Genomic DNA, 14835 nt, shown 5'->3' on the forward strand with positions numbered 1-14835 from the left:
TTTTCCCCTGCAGAAGCGAATTTGCTACCTCTTCGTATTCGGTCACTGGGTACCTGTAATGTGATTTATAATTAACATCCAGATTGGATTATTTTGACATGGAGTGGATTGGAGTTTTATTTCTGCCTCTTCCTTTGAGCATCCCGATGTCAGTCCGTCTCAGACATAGGTGCTTCGCTGTCAGCATCGTATTTGCTGCATGAATATCAGGCATCAAAAACTATCCTCAGATCGAGTTTACAGGAATTTATATATTATACATCCCTGCTTCACATTTATAATTCAGTCAAGAAGCACTTTCAAATGTAAAAATCATATTTATTTAAAAGGCACAGCAAAAGAGCGAATGCCACGTAAGAATGATTAAAATAACGTGCTCACATTCACACACGGACGTGAAGACATTTTAAAACATAGACACACTGAAAACGTGTAAATAAAATAAATAGGTTAGGCAAAAAATAAATGCAGTTACTCCAATATTGCAATACACCGCCATTGCCAACCAGGCCTGCGGTCAATTGTTTTTCAGTTTCTAATGACAATCAGTGGCTGTGACAGGTGTGTAAAAGACACATTTTTGGCATGAACACATTTCGTTTATACGATTGTCAACATCCCCGGACAGACCAATATTTGGCCGCCATGTTAACTCCAGCACAGTCTCCAATCGCATTTTATTTAAAAAAACATACCACGGCTTTAATTTGTAGAGACGCAGCCACCGTCACACCATGGCGCCGATTTACTTCCAAAGGTAGGCAGAGATACAAAGACGTAGAGTTTGTTGCATGGCCTGAACCCTCAAAGCAAGATGACATTTTGTTACTGTGACCTATGGAAGTGCCGTGCGTGAGGTGGTAATCCGGTGCACAGTACTGGTGGCTTACTCGACGTACCATGAAACTGGCTATGACATCATGGCACAAAAAAAGGTGTACAAATCAATTTATCTCCATCTGTGCTGAGAGAAATTTGCTCTTGTGATTAAGGAACTGGTCTCAGGGCATAAGATTGTATTACGTTGTGTGAGGCGGAAAACTAGACTTATGTAACTCTAAACTCTACACTACCCCATCCACCTACCTACATAAACGCACACAGACATACAGAACAAGTTGTTTCGACACAGTTTTCCTTTTGGGCCATTTTGATGGCTCCATTACCAGCACTGCCTGATGAAGCCACGGGGATCTTGCCCATTGCAGTCAGTGTCTCGCTCATCAGGAGCCGCTACATTGATTATTTTTGTCGTCTTCTTGGTATTTGCCATTTTCTTTACTACAATGCCCATTTTCCCCGGTGTAACCTGCTCTCGTTCTTCCCTTTGGTCGCTTTGAATTTCACTTTGCTTCTCTTTGGCCCTGTTCAAAGGTTTCATGCTTGAGAGTAGAGGTGGACATTGGAAGTGTTGACGTTCGAGTCCATTATCAGCTCCACAACTCCCTGCGGCCTCAGCGCCAGAGTCGACAGCAGTGCAAGGGACAGTATTCCTCCTATCCAAAGCCTCAATGACTGTGGTTGGGGACCGCTTGAGGGGTTTCCGACTCTTGGCAGAGACCCCGGCTGATGCACATCGCAGCGGGCTGCTCTGCCTTTGCGACTGAGGAGAATGGTTTTCCATACTGTCAGGTCCAGCTGTCACAGGAGACCCAGCATCTGCCAGGCCTATCCGTGCATGGCTCTCACTTTCTTGACTTAGCAACTTATCCAGTTGGGAGCAGATAGTGGAGGAATTTAAACCAGGTGCTTCAGGGAAAATTTCAGAGGTAAGTACTTCTTCACTGCTTTGAAATGGTGTGGTCTTTTGATCTGAGGGGCAGTTGGAGCACATTGACAGGCTCAAACCACATTCAGCTGTGGCACTTAAAGATGTCCCCTGGCTTTCCCATTGCAGCTGATGACGTTCGTCCATCTCAAACTCCAGGCAGGACCTATATATAGAGTCAGAAATAAGCAATAATCAGGTGTGCTGCTTTACCTTTAGTTTCTAAAACCCTAATCAAATGACACTGCTTTTCAATGAATGGCCATGAGCCATCTTTGTAATGTGTAATGTACTTGCTGACCCTATGCCTCGCTGATATCAGCCGGCGTTGATTCAATAGTGGGCCATAAGACTCAAAAGTAGCACAGAATACTTAATGGAAAGATCAGTAGACTGTGCCTAAACTAAACCTCATAATCACATATGGAGTTCTAATCAAAAAGTGACATTAATTTTCCACATAAAAATTAACCATGTTAGCAAATATGCATGATAACGATGAAAGTTAAATGTTTTCAGGAAGCATAATTTAGTGATAACATTTTGCATTTGATTGTTTATAAAACGTCTATCTATCTATCTATTCAATATACACTTTACATTACAAAGTCCGCAACAGAGTCTGTAGTTATGGTTAGGTCAGAGTTTACACTGAAAAGCTGTTTTTCTGTTTTCTTAATAACTTTCCCACCATTTAACATATCTGCACAAAATGTTCTCAACAAATGTTTATCTGATTTGGATTCAGCATGGCATTGTTTGTCCTGATCTCAAAAGGGGCAGGGGAATCAAAATGGGGTCAAAAAGCATATTTTCCATTTTATCTCCAATTTGAACATATGCTCTCCACTACAGAAAGATGTGCTCAACAGGTTTACATCAAACTTGGATTGAACTTAGAACTGTACTCAGGAACGTGCCTTTGCTTGGTCCGAGGTAAATCAACATAGTAGTTTTAGAGAAATAAGCAGTGCAAAAATGTGTTGATGCACTTACAAGGGTTAATAGTTAGAGATAGCTGGATCGCTAGTTCTCAAACCCAGGTTCGAGGACAGTTTGCAGACACAAATTAAAAAAAATCAATCAATCTAACTGGATGTGGGGGCCTTTCCTCCCATCATTCATTTCACAACCCAAAACCCAAAACCAGGTTCATAGCTCCTAAGACTGTGATTGGCTGGCTTCCAGAGAACAATTTCTCTGATGGCCACCATTTCAAGACACAAGGCACAGTTCCAGAGTCCTAAAAAAATATTTAAAAGCCACATATAGAGTCAGGTGAGCACACCATGACCCCCAGAGCGATGTCGGGGCAGGGGGGACACCAAAGAGGACTAATAGTTTTAAAAGAAAAAAACAGGTTTGCTGCACAACATCGGCAAACTCAACTTACAGTTCATGAACTCCGACAGACATCGGCCCCTGCATCCGCATTTCAAAGTTTGTGCAGTCGGTATACAGTCCGCAAATTAGGAACGTCTTGTTGGGGCCCCTGCCATAGGCCGTGGACTCCAGTACAGGATTTGCGAATTATGAAGCTCATAGGCCTACATCGGGCCCCCTGCCTTAGTTTGTGAACTCTGTAAAGAGTTGGCAAACTATGAAATTCTCGGAACCATTTTAGCTAAGCCTTTATTTTCCACTGACTCCATAATCAGTTGAAGAATTTAAAGTAACATTTTGGTGTGTCAAGTTTGCAGACTCTAATGTAAGTTCACAAACTATTGAAAAGAGTAGGGGTCTGTTAAAAATTTAAAAATAATTTTCAACAAATCTGCCTGGAGAGGACAACCTAAAAGGGAGGAGGCACACATAAATGCACTCATAAATGAAATAGGATGCTGAGAGGTCTGCACCCCTTGTGGAACATTGGCCATAACATATCATCTACAGTTGATGCATTGAATGGTGTGTTAAAAGTTCCTAGAAGACCAGTCATCAGTCATGGCATTTCTGGGGGTGCTGTGGGGCGAGGGACAAGGCTTGCACCAGGTGCCAAACTGCTGCAATATCCTTTTTTGCAAAAATGAAGGGACACACTGATGGGCCCACAACTTTTTTGGTTCAGGGGGTCTTGAGAGGCTGGCAGCGCTTAGAGAGGGCAAAGCCTGATGCTAGACACCCCATTGATACATGCAAGTTGGCTGCAGTTCTGGGGCTTCTGAGAAACATCTGTAGTTCATAGGACGGGGTCCACCTCTTTAGGGTGGCATTTAGTCTCGCCTTTTATGGGGTCCTCAGAGTGAGCAAGTTGGTAGCCAAAAACAAGAAAGATACTGGAGGGGGTTACAACTGGCAGTCATTCAGTGGTTGGGAAAGACTGAGGCCCTGGCACTTAATATCCCCAGCTCCAAGATAGACCAGGTCGGTAGAGGTGACCACTTATCGTCATCATCTAGTGACAGTTTTTAAAAGGTTTATGAGTGTTAATATATATACCAAGATGAATTGGTGAATCATTGTGTGTATGAGTGCCTGTATGGATGATTCAGTGGATGCGTGACTGACTGCATAAGTGAGTGATTAGGTGTCTCAGTGAATGTATGGGTGAGTGACTGGTTGTGTGGATGTTTGTATCAGTCTGTTAGTTGGTGTCTAAGTGGCTGTATGGGGGAATCATTGGTTGTGTGCACACCTGTATGGGCGTCTGAGTGTCAGTGCGGAGTGGGTGAGGGGCTGTGTGACTGCCTGTATGGTTTAGTGAGTGGGTGACTGTATGGGTTGGTGAGTGTGTCTGAGGAGCTGTATGGGTGAGTGCGTGTATTACTGTGTGGATGAGTAAGTGGACGTGTCACTGGTATATGGGTGAGCACATTCTGCATAACAACATCTACCTTTCTACCACATTTTGTGTAATTCCGCCCAGAGGTTCAGGCTGTAGGTTTGACAATGCGTTCCTACGGAAATTAACTTCATAAACGCACCCTTTTTTTGTCCCTATTTCACGGCCCCCACTGCACAGGTCACTCCCAAGCTTTCCACGACACACACAAACTACTTTGACATTTTAATTTTTTTATTTCATGACAATTGGTCAAACGATGCCAAATTTATAAGCAAAAAATGTTTTTCTTATATGGAAACTAGGTCCTAACTATACCTACCGGCGACTGCCAGTATGATATGGAGATATATATATTTCCAACACTCCAATAGGAGCATTCAGGAGCACATAGCAGATTCCACAGCCCTTTTATTGTGCCAAGCAGATGCGTTCTGGCGAGAATTCACCTTTCTCAATGCTCGTCTCCACCGGGGGTCTGATGTTATCAGTTCTTTCATTTATTTAACAAAACACACTGCCATTGGTTGCCAGATCTTTTAATCCTTCAAATTACAGTGCTTGTGGATTGAAAAAAATCACCTTCAGTAGATAATGTCTCTCACAATAATGGCAAGTTCCACAAAGCATCTCAAGTTCTTACTATTATTTCATGAGCGGTTTTGCTTTGAAATTTTCTGGCAGATGTGGGATAACTCATCAATTTAATCCAGTGACTTTCGACTGAAGTTTCCTCATACTTGGTAGATTCATCCTGTGTTTCATTCATCTAAATGTAAGCCATATATCCCCAATTCATATCATCAACTAATGCGGTAGAAAGGCCAGCCTCAGGGAAGGACAGAATATGTACCTGACTGCCCTGCGACCCACCTTTCCCGGGAGATGTAGCCGAGCACTGGCGGGAGACCCCCTCAGGGCTGGGTCTCGTATCTAGGATCGTACACGCTGATTTAACACCACGCAACACAGAGACACCACACCGTAGATTCTGAAGCACGTATTCTTTATCTAGAAATATCAGGACCTTTATGATCCGCAGAGTCGTCTGTACAAGTAGAGCAAGGGCTCATAGAGTCTCGGTTGGGGTAGGGGTAGCGGGACAGTCTTAGGATCAGGGTCAATGCAGGTGCGTATCCGGCGCACGGCTCTCAATCCTCGAGCCGGGGGATACGATACGATCTTTGGGGTCCAGCCGGACCAGAATGGTTCTTTTGTTGCGACCAAGTCTGCAGGGCTCGAGTAAGGATGTTGGAGGCCTGACAATCTTCAAGGAGCCGCGAGTCGGTCAGCAGGGCTCAGATGACTTAGGCAGAAGTCTGTCTCTGCCAGGTGGAGCCGCGACGCTGTCTCCAGGGCTCACCGAGGTTCCAAGAGTTCCGTCGGACCTTGGGAGGATGTTCTTTCAGCCGCGACCACGTCAGCAGGGCTCTCTTCGTTCCAGGATTCAACTGCTGATCGTCCCAGAGCACCCCTTGTTATAGGTCGACTCCTCTTTGATGTCCGGAATCCTCACGGGCAGGGTTCTTAGCTCCCGGGGGTCGTTTGTTGGAGGTTCCTGCCACGCGGCCCTTTGATCCTTTCAAGGCGGGGTCGGGAGGGATCCCAGACACGCAGCAGGCATGGAGCCAGCCCTCCGGGTGGCCGGAGGGGCGATCAAAACCATCTCTTGAGAGGAGGCCAGAGGTGTGAGTGAAACTACTCCTCCCTCTCCTGCTCACCGGGAGCTCTCTTCCCCCCCAGCCGGCATGGCACTACTAGGCCTGGGTTGCGCTTGGGTCGAGGGCGGCCATCTGGGGTGCGGGCCTGGTCACTGGAGGCCGCGAGGCCGATGGAGTTGTGAGGGTGCCCGGTGTCGGGAAGATGGAGGGAAGGATGGGGGTAGCCCCGGGTTCTGTGTAGGATCAGGTGTGGACTGGGTCGGGTAGACTGCGTTAATCAGGGCCGGGTGGGGTGTAGGGGTTATTATGGTGTCGCTACGGGTCAGGATTGGCCACGCCACGAGGCCGGGTCCAACATGCGTCCCCCCCAGCTGAAGGCCGAAGAGAACTACCCATCCTCTTGGGGGTTCTCTTCGCTGAGGCGGAAGAATCTGGAGAGGCCGTCAGCGTTGGCGTGGTCGGTGCCAGGGCGATGCTCTACTGTGAAGTCCATCCCCTGAAGGGAGATTGACCATCGTAGCAGTTTGGGGTTCTCTCCCCTCATCTGCATGAGCCACCGTAAAGGTCGATGATCTGTCTGGACTCGGAAGTGGGTTCCGAAGAGGTAGGGCCGCAGTTTCTTTAGAGCCCAGACTACGGCGAACGCCTCGCGTTCAATGGTGCTCCATCGTTGCTCTCGGGGCAGTAACCTTCGGCTAATGAAGGCCACGGGCTGATCCAGGCCCTTCTCATTAAGCTGAGATAGGACGGCTCCAATGCCATGCTCAGAAGCATCAGTTTGCACCACAAACTCTTTGGAGTAATCAGGGGCTTGGAGCACAGGGGCTGTACACATGGCGAGTTTCAGCGCGTCGAACGCCTCCTGGCAGGCAGGGGTCCACTGCACCTTCTTAGGCTGTCTTTTGGACATGAGCTCAGTGAGGGGTCCTACGAGGCTGCCGTAACTTTGGATGAACCTCCGGTAGTAACCAGTGAGGCCCAGAAAGGTGCGGACCTCGGTTTGGGTGGTTGGTGGTTCCCAGGCCAGGATGGCGTCAATCTTAGGTTGGAGGGGGGCGACCTGCCCGCTTCCGACCTGGTGCCCCAGGTAGACCACCAATCCTTGCCCAATCTGGCATTTGCTGGCTTTCACTGTGAGGCCGGCTTGGCGCAGGGCCATCAAGACCCTCCGGAGGTGCCGGAGGTGCTCACCCCATTCGGAACTAAATACCGCAATATCGTCCAGATAGGCGGCGCTGAACTCTTCCAGCCCGGCCAGGACTCTATTCACCAGTCTTTGAAAGGTGGCCGGGGCATTTTTCATCCCGAAGGGCATCACTCTGAAGCGGTAGTGCCCATCCGGGGTGGAGAAGGCGGACCGCTCTTTGGCTCCTTCTGTGAGCGCTATTTGCCAGTATCCGCAGGTCAAATCGAAGGTGCTGAGAAAACGAGCAGTCCCAAGGCGGTCAATGAGCTCATCTGCGCGGGGGATAGGGTGCGCGTCGACTCGGGTGACCGCATTGAGCCCCCGGTAGTCCACGCAGAACCGTAGTTTGGGGGTAACACCAGGGGCAGCTGCTTTTGGGACTAGTACAACCGGGCTGGCCCAGGGACAGTCTGTGGGCTCGATCACCCCTAGAGATAACATCTTCGAGACCTCAGCCTGGATGCAGGCCCGGACTCGGTCGGGGACGCGGTAGGCTCGGTGCCATACTGGTGGGCTGTCTCCGGTGTCCACGTCGTGGACACACCAGTCGGTGAACTTGGGGACGAGAGAGAACAGGTCGGAGAACTGCCCCAAGAGCTGGCGGCAGTCCTCGTGTTGTTGGGGTGTGAGGGAGGGGGAGAGTTTCACTCCCTCCACGGAGCCATCCTTTTCTTTGGCTCGCAGGAGGTCAGGGAGAGGCTCTGTTTCCTCTTCCGCCCCGTCATCTGTGGCCAGGAGTAAACTCAACTCCGTCCACACAAAGTGAGGCTTGAGGCGTTTCACGTGGAGGACCCGAAGGGGGTTCCGAGGGGACTGGACGTCCACCACGTATGTAACCTGACTTTTTCATTCTACTACTTTGAAGGGCCCGGTCCATTTGTCTTGGAGGGCGCAAGGCCTCACTGGGGCCATCACCCAGACCTGCTGGCCTGGCTGGGACTCGACCAGAGTGGCATTCTGGTCGTACCAGTGCTTCATTTCTTCCTGGCTCGCCTCGAGGTTGGCCTCGGCCAGCTCTCGGAACTTCCGAGTCTGGTTTCCGAGAGTCAAAAGGTACCGGAACACATCGTGAGGTGGGTCCCGGGGTGCCGTCTCCCATCCCTCTTTGACCAAGCTCAGGGGACCTCTGACTGGGTGCCCATACAGTAATTCAAACGGGCTGAACCCCAAGGACTTCTGGGGGACTTCTCGGTAGGCGAACAGGAGGCAGGGGAGAAGGACGTCCCACTTACGCCACAGGGGCTCCTCGAGACCCATGATCATCCCCTTCACACCCCGGTTAAACCGTTCCACTAGGCCATTGCCTTGGGGATGGTAAGGGGTAGTGAATTTATATGATACTCCACATTGTTGCCACAGGGATCTCATATATTTGGAGATAAAATTGGTGCCTCGGTCGCTCACGACCTCTCGGGGGAACCTTACCCGGGAGAAGATCCCCATTAATGCCCGGCCCACCACAGGGGCCGTGACGGTGCGGAGGGGGATGGCCTCCGGGTATCGGGTGGCATGGTCCACTAGGACGAGGATAAAGCGGTGACCCTGGGCGGTCTTGGGGTCCAGGGGCCCCACGATGTCAATTCCGACCCGCTCGAAGGGAGTACTGACTGGGAAGGGTTGGAGGGGAGCCTTGCGCTTCCCTCCACTCTTACCACTGGCCTGGCACGTGGGGCAGGACTTGCAGTGGGCCTCTACGTGGGCTTGCATTTTTGGCCAATAAAAGTACGTTGCTAAGCGGTGGTAGGTCTTGTCCTGGCCCAAGTGACCAAGCTCAGGGGACCTCTGACTGGGTGCCCATACAGTAATTCAAACGGGCTGAACCCCAAGGACTTCTGGGGGACTTCTCGGTAGGCGAACAGGAGGCAGGGGAGAAGGACGTCCCACTTACGCCACAGGGGCTCCTCGAGACCCATGATGATCCCCTTCACACCCCGGTTAAACCGTTCCACTAGGCCATTGCCTTGGGGATGGTAAGGGGTAGTGAATTTATATGATACTCCACATTGTTGCCACAGGGATCTCATATATTTGGAGATAAAATTGGTGCCTCGGTCGCTCACGACCTCTCGGGGGAACCTTACCCGGGAGAAGATCCCCATTAATGCCCGGCCCACCACAGGGGCCGTGACGGTGCGGAGGGGGATGGCCTCCGGGTATCGGGTGGCATGGTCCACTAGGACGAGGATAAAGCGGTGACCCTGGGCGGTCTTGGGGTCCAGGGGCCCCACGATGTCAATTCCGACCCGCTCGAAGGGAGTACTGACTGGGAAGGGTTGGAGGGGAGCCTTGCGCTTCCCTCCACTCTTACCACTGGCCTGGCACGTGGGGCAGGACTTGCAGTGGGCCTCTACGTGGGCTTGCATTTTTGGCCAATAAAAGTACGTTGCTAAGCGGTGGTAGGTCTTGTCCTGGCCCAAGTGGCCTGCCAGGGGTACATCATGGGCCAAGCCCAGGAGGAAGTCCCGAAAGCGTAGGGGTACCACCAGCACCGGGGCTGACCCTAGCTCGGCAGACCGATGTCCGCTGTACAGGAGGTCATTCTCCCAATATAGTAAGTGGGTTCCCGATTGGTCACCCGCAGCTTGGGCTTCGGCCTGCTGCCGGGGTCCGACCAGAGAAGGACAGGTCGCTTGTTCTCGGCAGAACTCTTCTCGGGAGGGGCCCCCTTCGTGGCGCCACTGGGCCAACTCAGGCAGATCACCTAGCTCCGTGATCTGCGCGGGGCCGGGATGGATGGGTCCGTCGTCGGCGAGGGGCTCTCCTCCTGGGGATAGGTCGTGGGTTCAACGGGGTCATCTCCGGCTTTGTCAACGGAGGTGGTGCTGGGGGCTTCGTCCTCGACTCCCCCGCGGGGGGGTAGTCGGGCCGACATGGATCGGGTGGTTGCGCACACCCATTCTGGTAGACCCATCATCCCGAGGTGGGTCTTGCACTCGACCTGTCTCCAGGGGAACTTTCCAGGTCGTTTCCCAGGAGGCAATCTACAGGTTATGCGGTTCGGACAGCCACCCGCAATGTTCCGGCTAATTCCCCCCCATTCGAATGGTACCAAGGCCACCTTACACAAACTCTCCGTGTTGTCGGAAGCTATCACAGGGCAAAAGACATTGGGGATGATCTGGTCCACCTGGACTAAGTGGCTGAGGTCACCAGTGATGCTCGCCCCAGTGTCACGAAGGGCCTCCACCGGGTGGCCGTTAACCTTTACGAGCTGGCGGTACTTCTTGGTGTTTGCGGGTAGGGGTGCTCCGGGAATCATATCTCGATCTCCTAGAGAGACTAGGGCCATGGCTGCAGGTTCCCATCCCTCGGGGTCCTCAAACTCCTCCCCTAGGGTTACGGTGGCCATGTGTCGGGCTGGGGGAGCTGCCGTGGGGGGTTTCTGGGCCATGGGGCAATGAGGGTCACTGGCGTAATGCCCGATCCGTTGACAGCGGAAACATGTGATATTCACCCGGGGCCCTTGTCTACCGGGGGGGCCGGTACTGCCTGGCGGAGGAGCTGGGAAGCCCGGGGGTGGGTTTCTCGGGGGGCTACGCGGGGGCCCGGATGGGAACTCCCTCTGTTTCCCTTGATTCCCCCCCCCTCTGACGGGGAGGTCCTTGATGGCTGCGGGGGTAGTCTCCTATGGGGCTCCGGGGGACCCGGGTGTTAACCCAGCAATCTGCTTCGACGGCCAGCTTCCTCGGGTCTGCGAGCTTGCTGTCGAGCAGGTGCTGGCGTAGTTCTACAAAACAATTTGTGGACAAGTGTTCCCAGGCAATGAGATCGGTCAGTTCTTCGAAGGTGGTTACCTTGCTGCCCTTGATCCACCCTTATAGCACTTGGCTGTAAAAGTTTACGTATTCCACCCAGGTGGTGCCTGGGATCTTTCAGCAGTCCCGGAACCGCTGGCGATACATTTCGGGGGTGAGGCCGTATTTCGTGTGGAGGGCCTCCTTCATGTGGCTGTAGGAGGTTTGCACTGAGGCCGGTAGGTCGAGGAGGGTGTCCCGTCCTTCGCTCAGGAATCGACCCCACAACCCGGCCCCCCAGTCCTTCTGCGGGACACGGTGGGAGGTCATGGCTACTTCGTAGGCTTTGAACCACTGCTGGATGTCATCATTTCGATAGTACTCTTTGACCACATCCTTTGGGATGTGGATTTTCGGCTCTACCAGGGGGGCTGGTTCTTGGCCCCCCGGGGGTCGAGCTCCTTGCTCGGAGTTCTATTTCTTTCAAGCTGCGCTCGTGCTCCAGCTGAAGGTTTTTTTCCTCGTGCTCCCGTTGCAGCTTCTTTTCTTCTAGCTCTCCTTGTACTCGGAGTTGTTCCACCGCTAGCTTCTTTTCGGCTAGCCTTATCTCGCCTTCTATTTTCAGTTTGGCCATTTCTAGTTCATGACTTCGGTCCCTTTCCCTGTCTGTGACGTCTTCCGGGGACTGGCCCCCATCCGCTGCGTTGCTTTGTGCCTGGGGGTTATTGCTTGTTCTCGGGAAGTTCCTGAGCTCGCCCGGCCGCTCTGCCTCTTCACCGACTTCGTCCCGTCGGGGAAGGGAGGCTCCGGACTCCACCCAGGCTTCCAGGGCTTGTTGCATGTCTTCCTTGGTGTTCAGACCAGTGGTAGCGATCTTCCGTTGTCTGCACAATTGTTTCAGCTCCTTGTGTGTATACTCTCCTAACCACTTTACACAAAACGTAGCACTCGCATCGGTTTCAGTGGTGCTCATGGTGGTTTCTTCTGCTGTCTTTGTTCGGTAGTGCGTCAGCCGTTCACTGTACGATCTCCAGATTGCGGGCTCGGATCCCGTCACCTGCCACCAATGTTAGAAAGGCCAGCCTCAGGGAAGGACAGAATATGTACCTGACTGCCCTGCGAGCCACCTTTCCCGGGAGATGTAGCCGAGCACTGGCGGGAGACCCCCTCAGGGCTGGGTCTCGTATCTAGGATCGTACATGCTGATTTAACACCACGCAACAAAGAGACACCACACCGTAGATTCTGAAGCACGTATTCTTTATCTAGAAATATCAGGACCTTTATGATCCACAGAGTCGTCTGTACAAGTAGAGCAAGGGCTCATAGAGTCTCGGTTGGGGTAGGGGTAACGGGACAGTCTTAGGATCAGGGTCAATGCAGGTGCGTATCCGGCGCACGGCTCTCAATCCTCGAGCCGGGGGATACGATACGATCTTTGGGGTCCAGCCGGACCAGAATGGTTCTTTAGTTGCGACCAAGTCTGCAGGGCTCGAGTAAGGATGTTGGAGGCCTGACAATCTTCAAGGAGCCGCGAGTCGGTCAGCAGGGCTCAGAGTTCTCAAGGTTGCGAGGGGAGCCACAACCACGTCAGCAGGGCTCAGATGACTTAGGCAGAAGTCTGTCTCTGCCAGGTGGAGCCGCAACGCTGTCTGCAGGGCTCACCGAGGTTCCAAGAGTTCCGTCGGACTTTGGGAGGATGTTCTTTCAGCCGCGACCACGTCAGCAGGGCTCTCTTCGTTCCAGGATTCAACTGCTGATCGTCCCAGAGCACCCCTTGTTATAGGTCGACTCCTCTTTGATGTCCGGAGTCCTCACGGGCAGGGGTCTTAGCGCCCGGGGGTCATTTGTTGGAGGTTCCTGTTACGCGGCCCTTTGATCCTTTCAAGGCAGGGTCGGGAGGGATCCCAGACACGCAGCAGGCGTGGAGCCAGCCCTCCGGGTGGCCGGAGGGGCGATCGAAACCATCTCTTGAGAGGAGGCCAGAGGTGTGAGTGAAACTACTCCTCCCTCTCCTGCTCACCGGGAGCTCTCTTCCCCCCCAGCCGGCATGGCGCGACTAGGCCTGGGTTGCGCTTGGGTCGAGGGCGGCCATCTGGGGTGCGGGCCTGGTCACTGGAGGCCGCGAGGCCGATGGAGTTGGGAGGGTGCCCGGTGTCGGGAAGATGGAGGGAAGGACGGGGGTAGCCCCGGGTTCTGTGTGGGATCAGGTGTGGACTGGGTCGGGTAGACTGCGTTAATCAGGGCCGGGTGGGGTGTAGGGGTTAGTATGGTGTTGCTACGGGTCGGGATTGGCCGGGTCCAACATAATGTGACCCTCCACCAGTTATAGTTCAAGGGCAACCAGAATATGAAGTTCAAGAACTTTGTGATTTTTGGAAATTTCGAGGTTGTAGAAATTCCTGATACATTGGAAAGGTTACCTTCCTAGTGAGCACTCTTGGGAAGATGCTTCTCCGATTTATGCCCATTTGTGGCTTTCCAGTTTCTTTCAACAGGACCCCGACACATCCAGAGCTTCTGACGGAGGAATAATGTTACATCTGTGCTGAGACCTAAGTTAAAGGCATCCCAGAGGCCCTGTTCAGGAAGAAAAGAAGACGCCTTCACTGTGCTGACAAGCGGTATGTCTTGAGATGCCAACCTCTGCATGTTGCAGAGTGTCTGCAATGCTAGGACTGTCCTGGAGTCTTAATGTGCGCGCGCACATGTAGGAGTACTGTTGGACTTTCTCTATGCTCAGGTTCCATATTACAGCAGGGGGGTTGCAGAACACCATGATGGAAGACAGATGTCATACTCAGGTAAGACCTTCTCTACGCAAATGAGTGTCATGATTTACAGAGCGAAGTGCAGCTCAAGCTTTATAACAAGCATTGGCATAGCCAATATGTCGCGCCTTTGGGACCTTATAAGTGTTTAGCCATGCAACAGTTGAAGTTGTTGCACCAAGGATATTGTGCTGCATAACTAAATACTTCTAAAGGTCCCAAAAGTGAGACCTATTGGCTATGCCAATGCTTGTTTATTTTGAGACAGAGAGTACCGGCACTTCTCAAGAGAAATGGTATAGCTTTAGTTGGAGAGTACCGGCATTTCTCAGAAACAAGCAGGTACTGCTTTTATTCAGCATTTTTGTTTACGTTTTTGAAGCATAAAAAAAACGCATTGTCATTTACAATGCCAATAGCTTAAACTCGCGTAAATGTGAGACCTAATGAAGTGCAAATGCTTGGTTTGTGAACCTGCACCCTGGCCAAATAAAGAATATATTTCTACCCATTCATCAACTGCACAATAAAAACCCGCTAATTCTTAGAGTCTTTCCTCAGCCTATAGCCATCTCCCTGTGGCCACTCAACGTCAGTCCTGACTATGTGATGCTATTGAACAGGATGGATGGATGGATGGATGGATGGATGGGCGGATGGCTTCGATGGATGGATGGACGGACAGGCTATGAAGAGTATGTATGAATGATGCTACTGAACAATGGATGGACGGATGGTCTATGAAGAGTATGTATGAATGATGCTACTGAATAATAGATGAATGGATGGTGTATGAAGAGTATATGCATGAATGATGCTATTGAACACGATGGATGGATGGCTACATGGTCTACGAAGAGCATATGTATGAATGATGCTACTGAACAAGATAGATTGATGGATGAATGTATGGATGGATGGACTGAGCAGATG

General features: G+C 51.6%; 1 protein-coding gene across 1 annotated transcript in view; it reads right to left on the reverse strand.

Annotated features, from left to right (window-relative positions):
- Nucleotides 1-297: 297 nt before the first annotated feature.
- The window catches only part of PKD1L1 (polycystin 1 like 1, transient receptor potential channel interacting), a 1386277-nt gene continuing 1371739 nt past the window's right edge, over nt 298-14835 (reverse strand). Inside the window, exon 65 of the mRNA XM_085607392.1 lies at nt 298-1934. Within this exon, the coding sequence (XP_085463518.1) occupies nt 1163-1934 (772 nt within the window). The 3' untranslated portion in view covers nt 298-1162. The remainder of the gene's footprint in view (nt 1935-14835) is intronic.

Source organism: Triturus cristatus, chromosome 5_2 (genome assembly GCF_964204655.1).
Source record: "Triturus cristatus chromosome 5_2, aTriCri1.1, whole genome shotgun sequence".
Classification (NCBI taxonomy): Eukaryota; Metazoa; Chordata; class Amphibia; order Caudata; family Salamandridae; genus Triturus; species Triturus cristatus.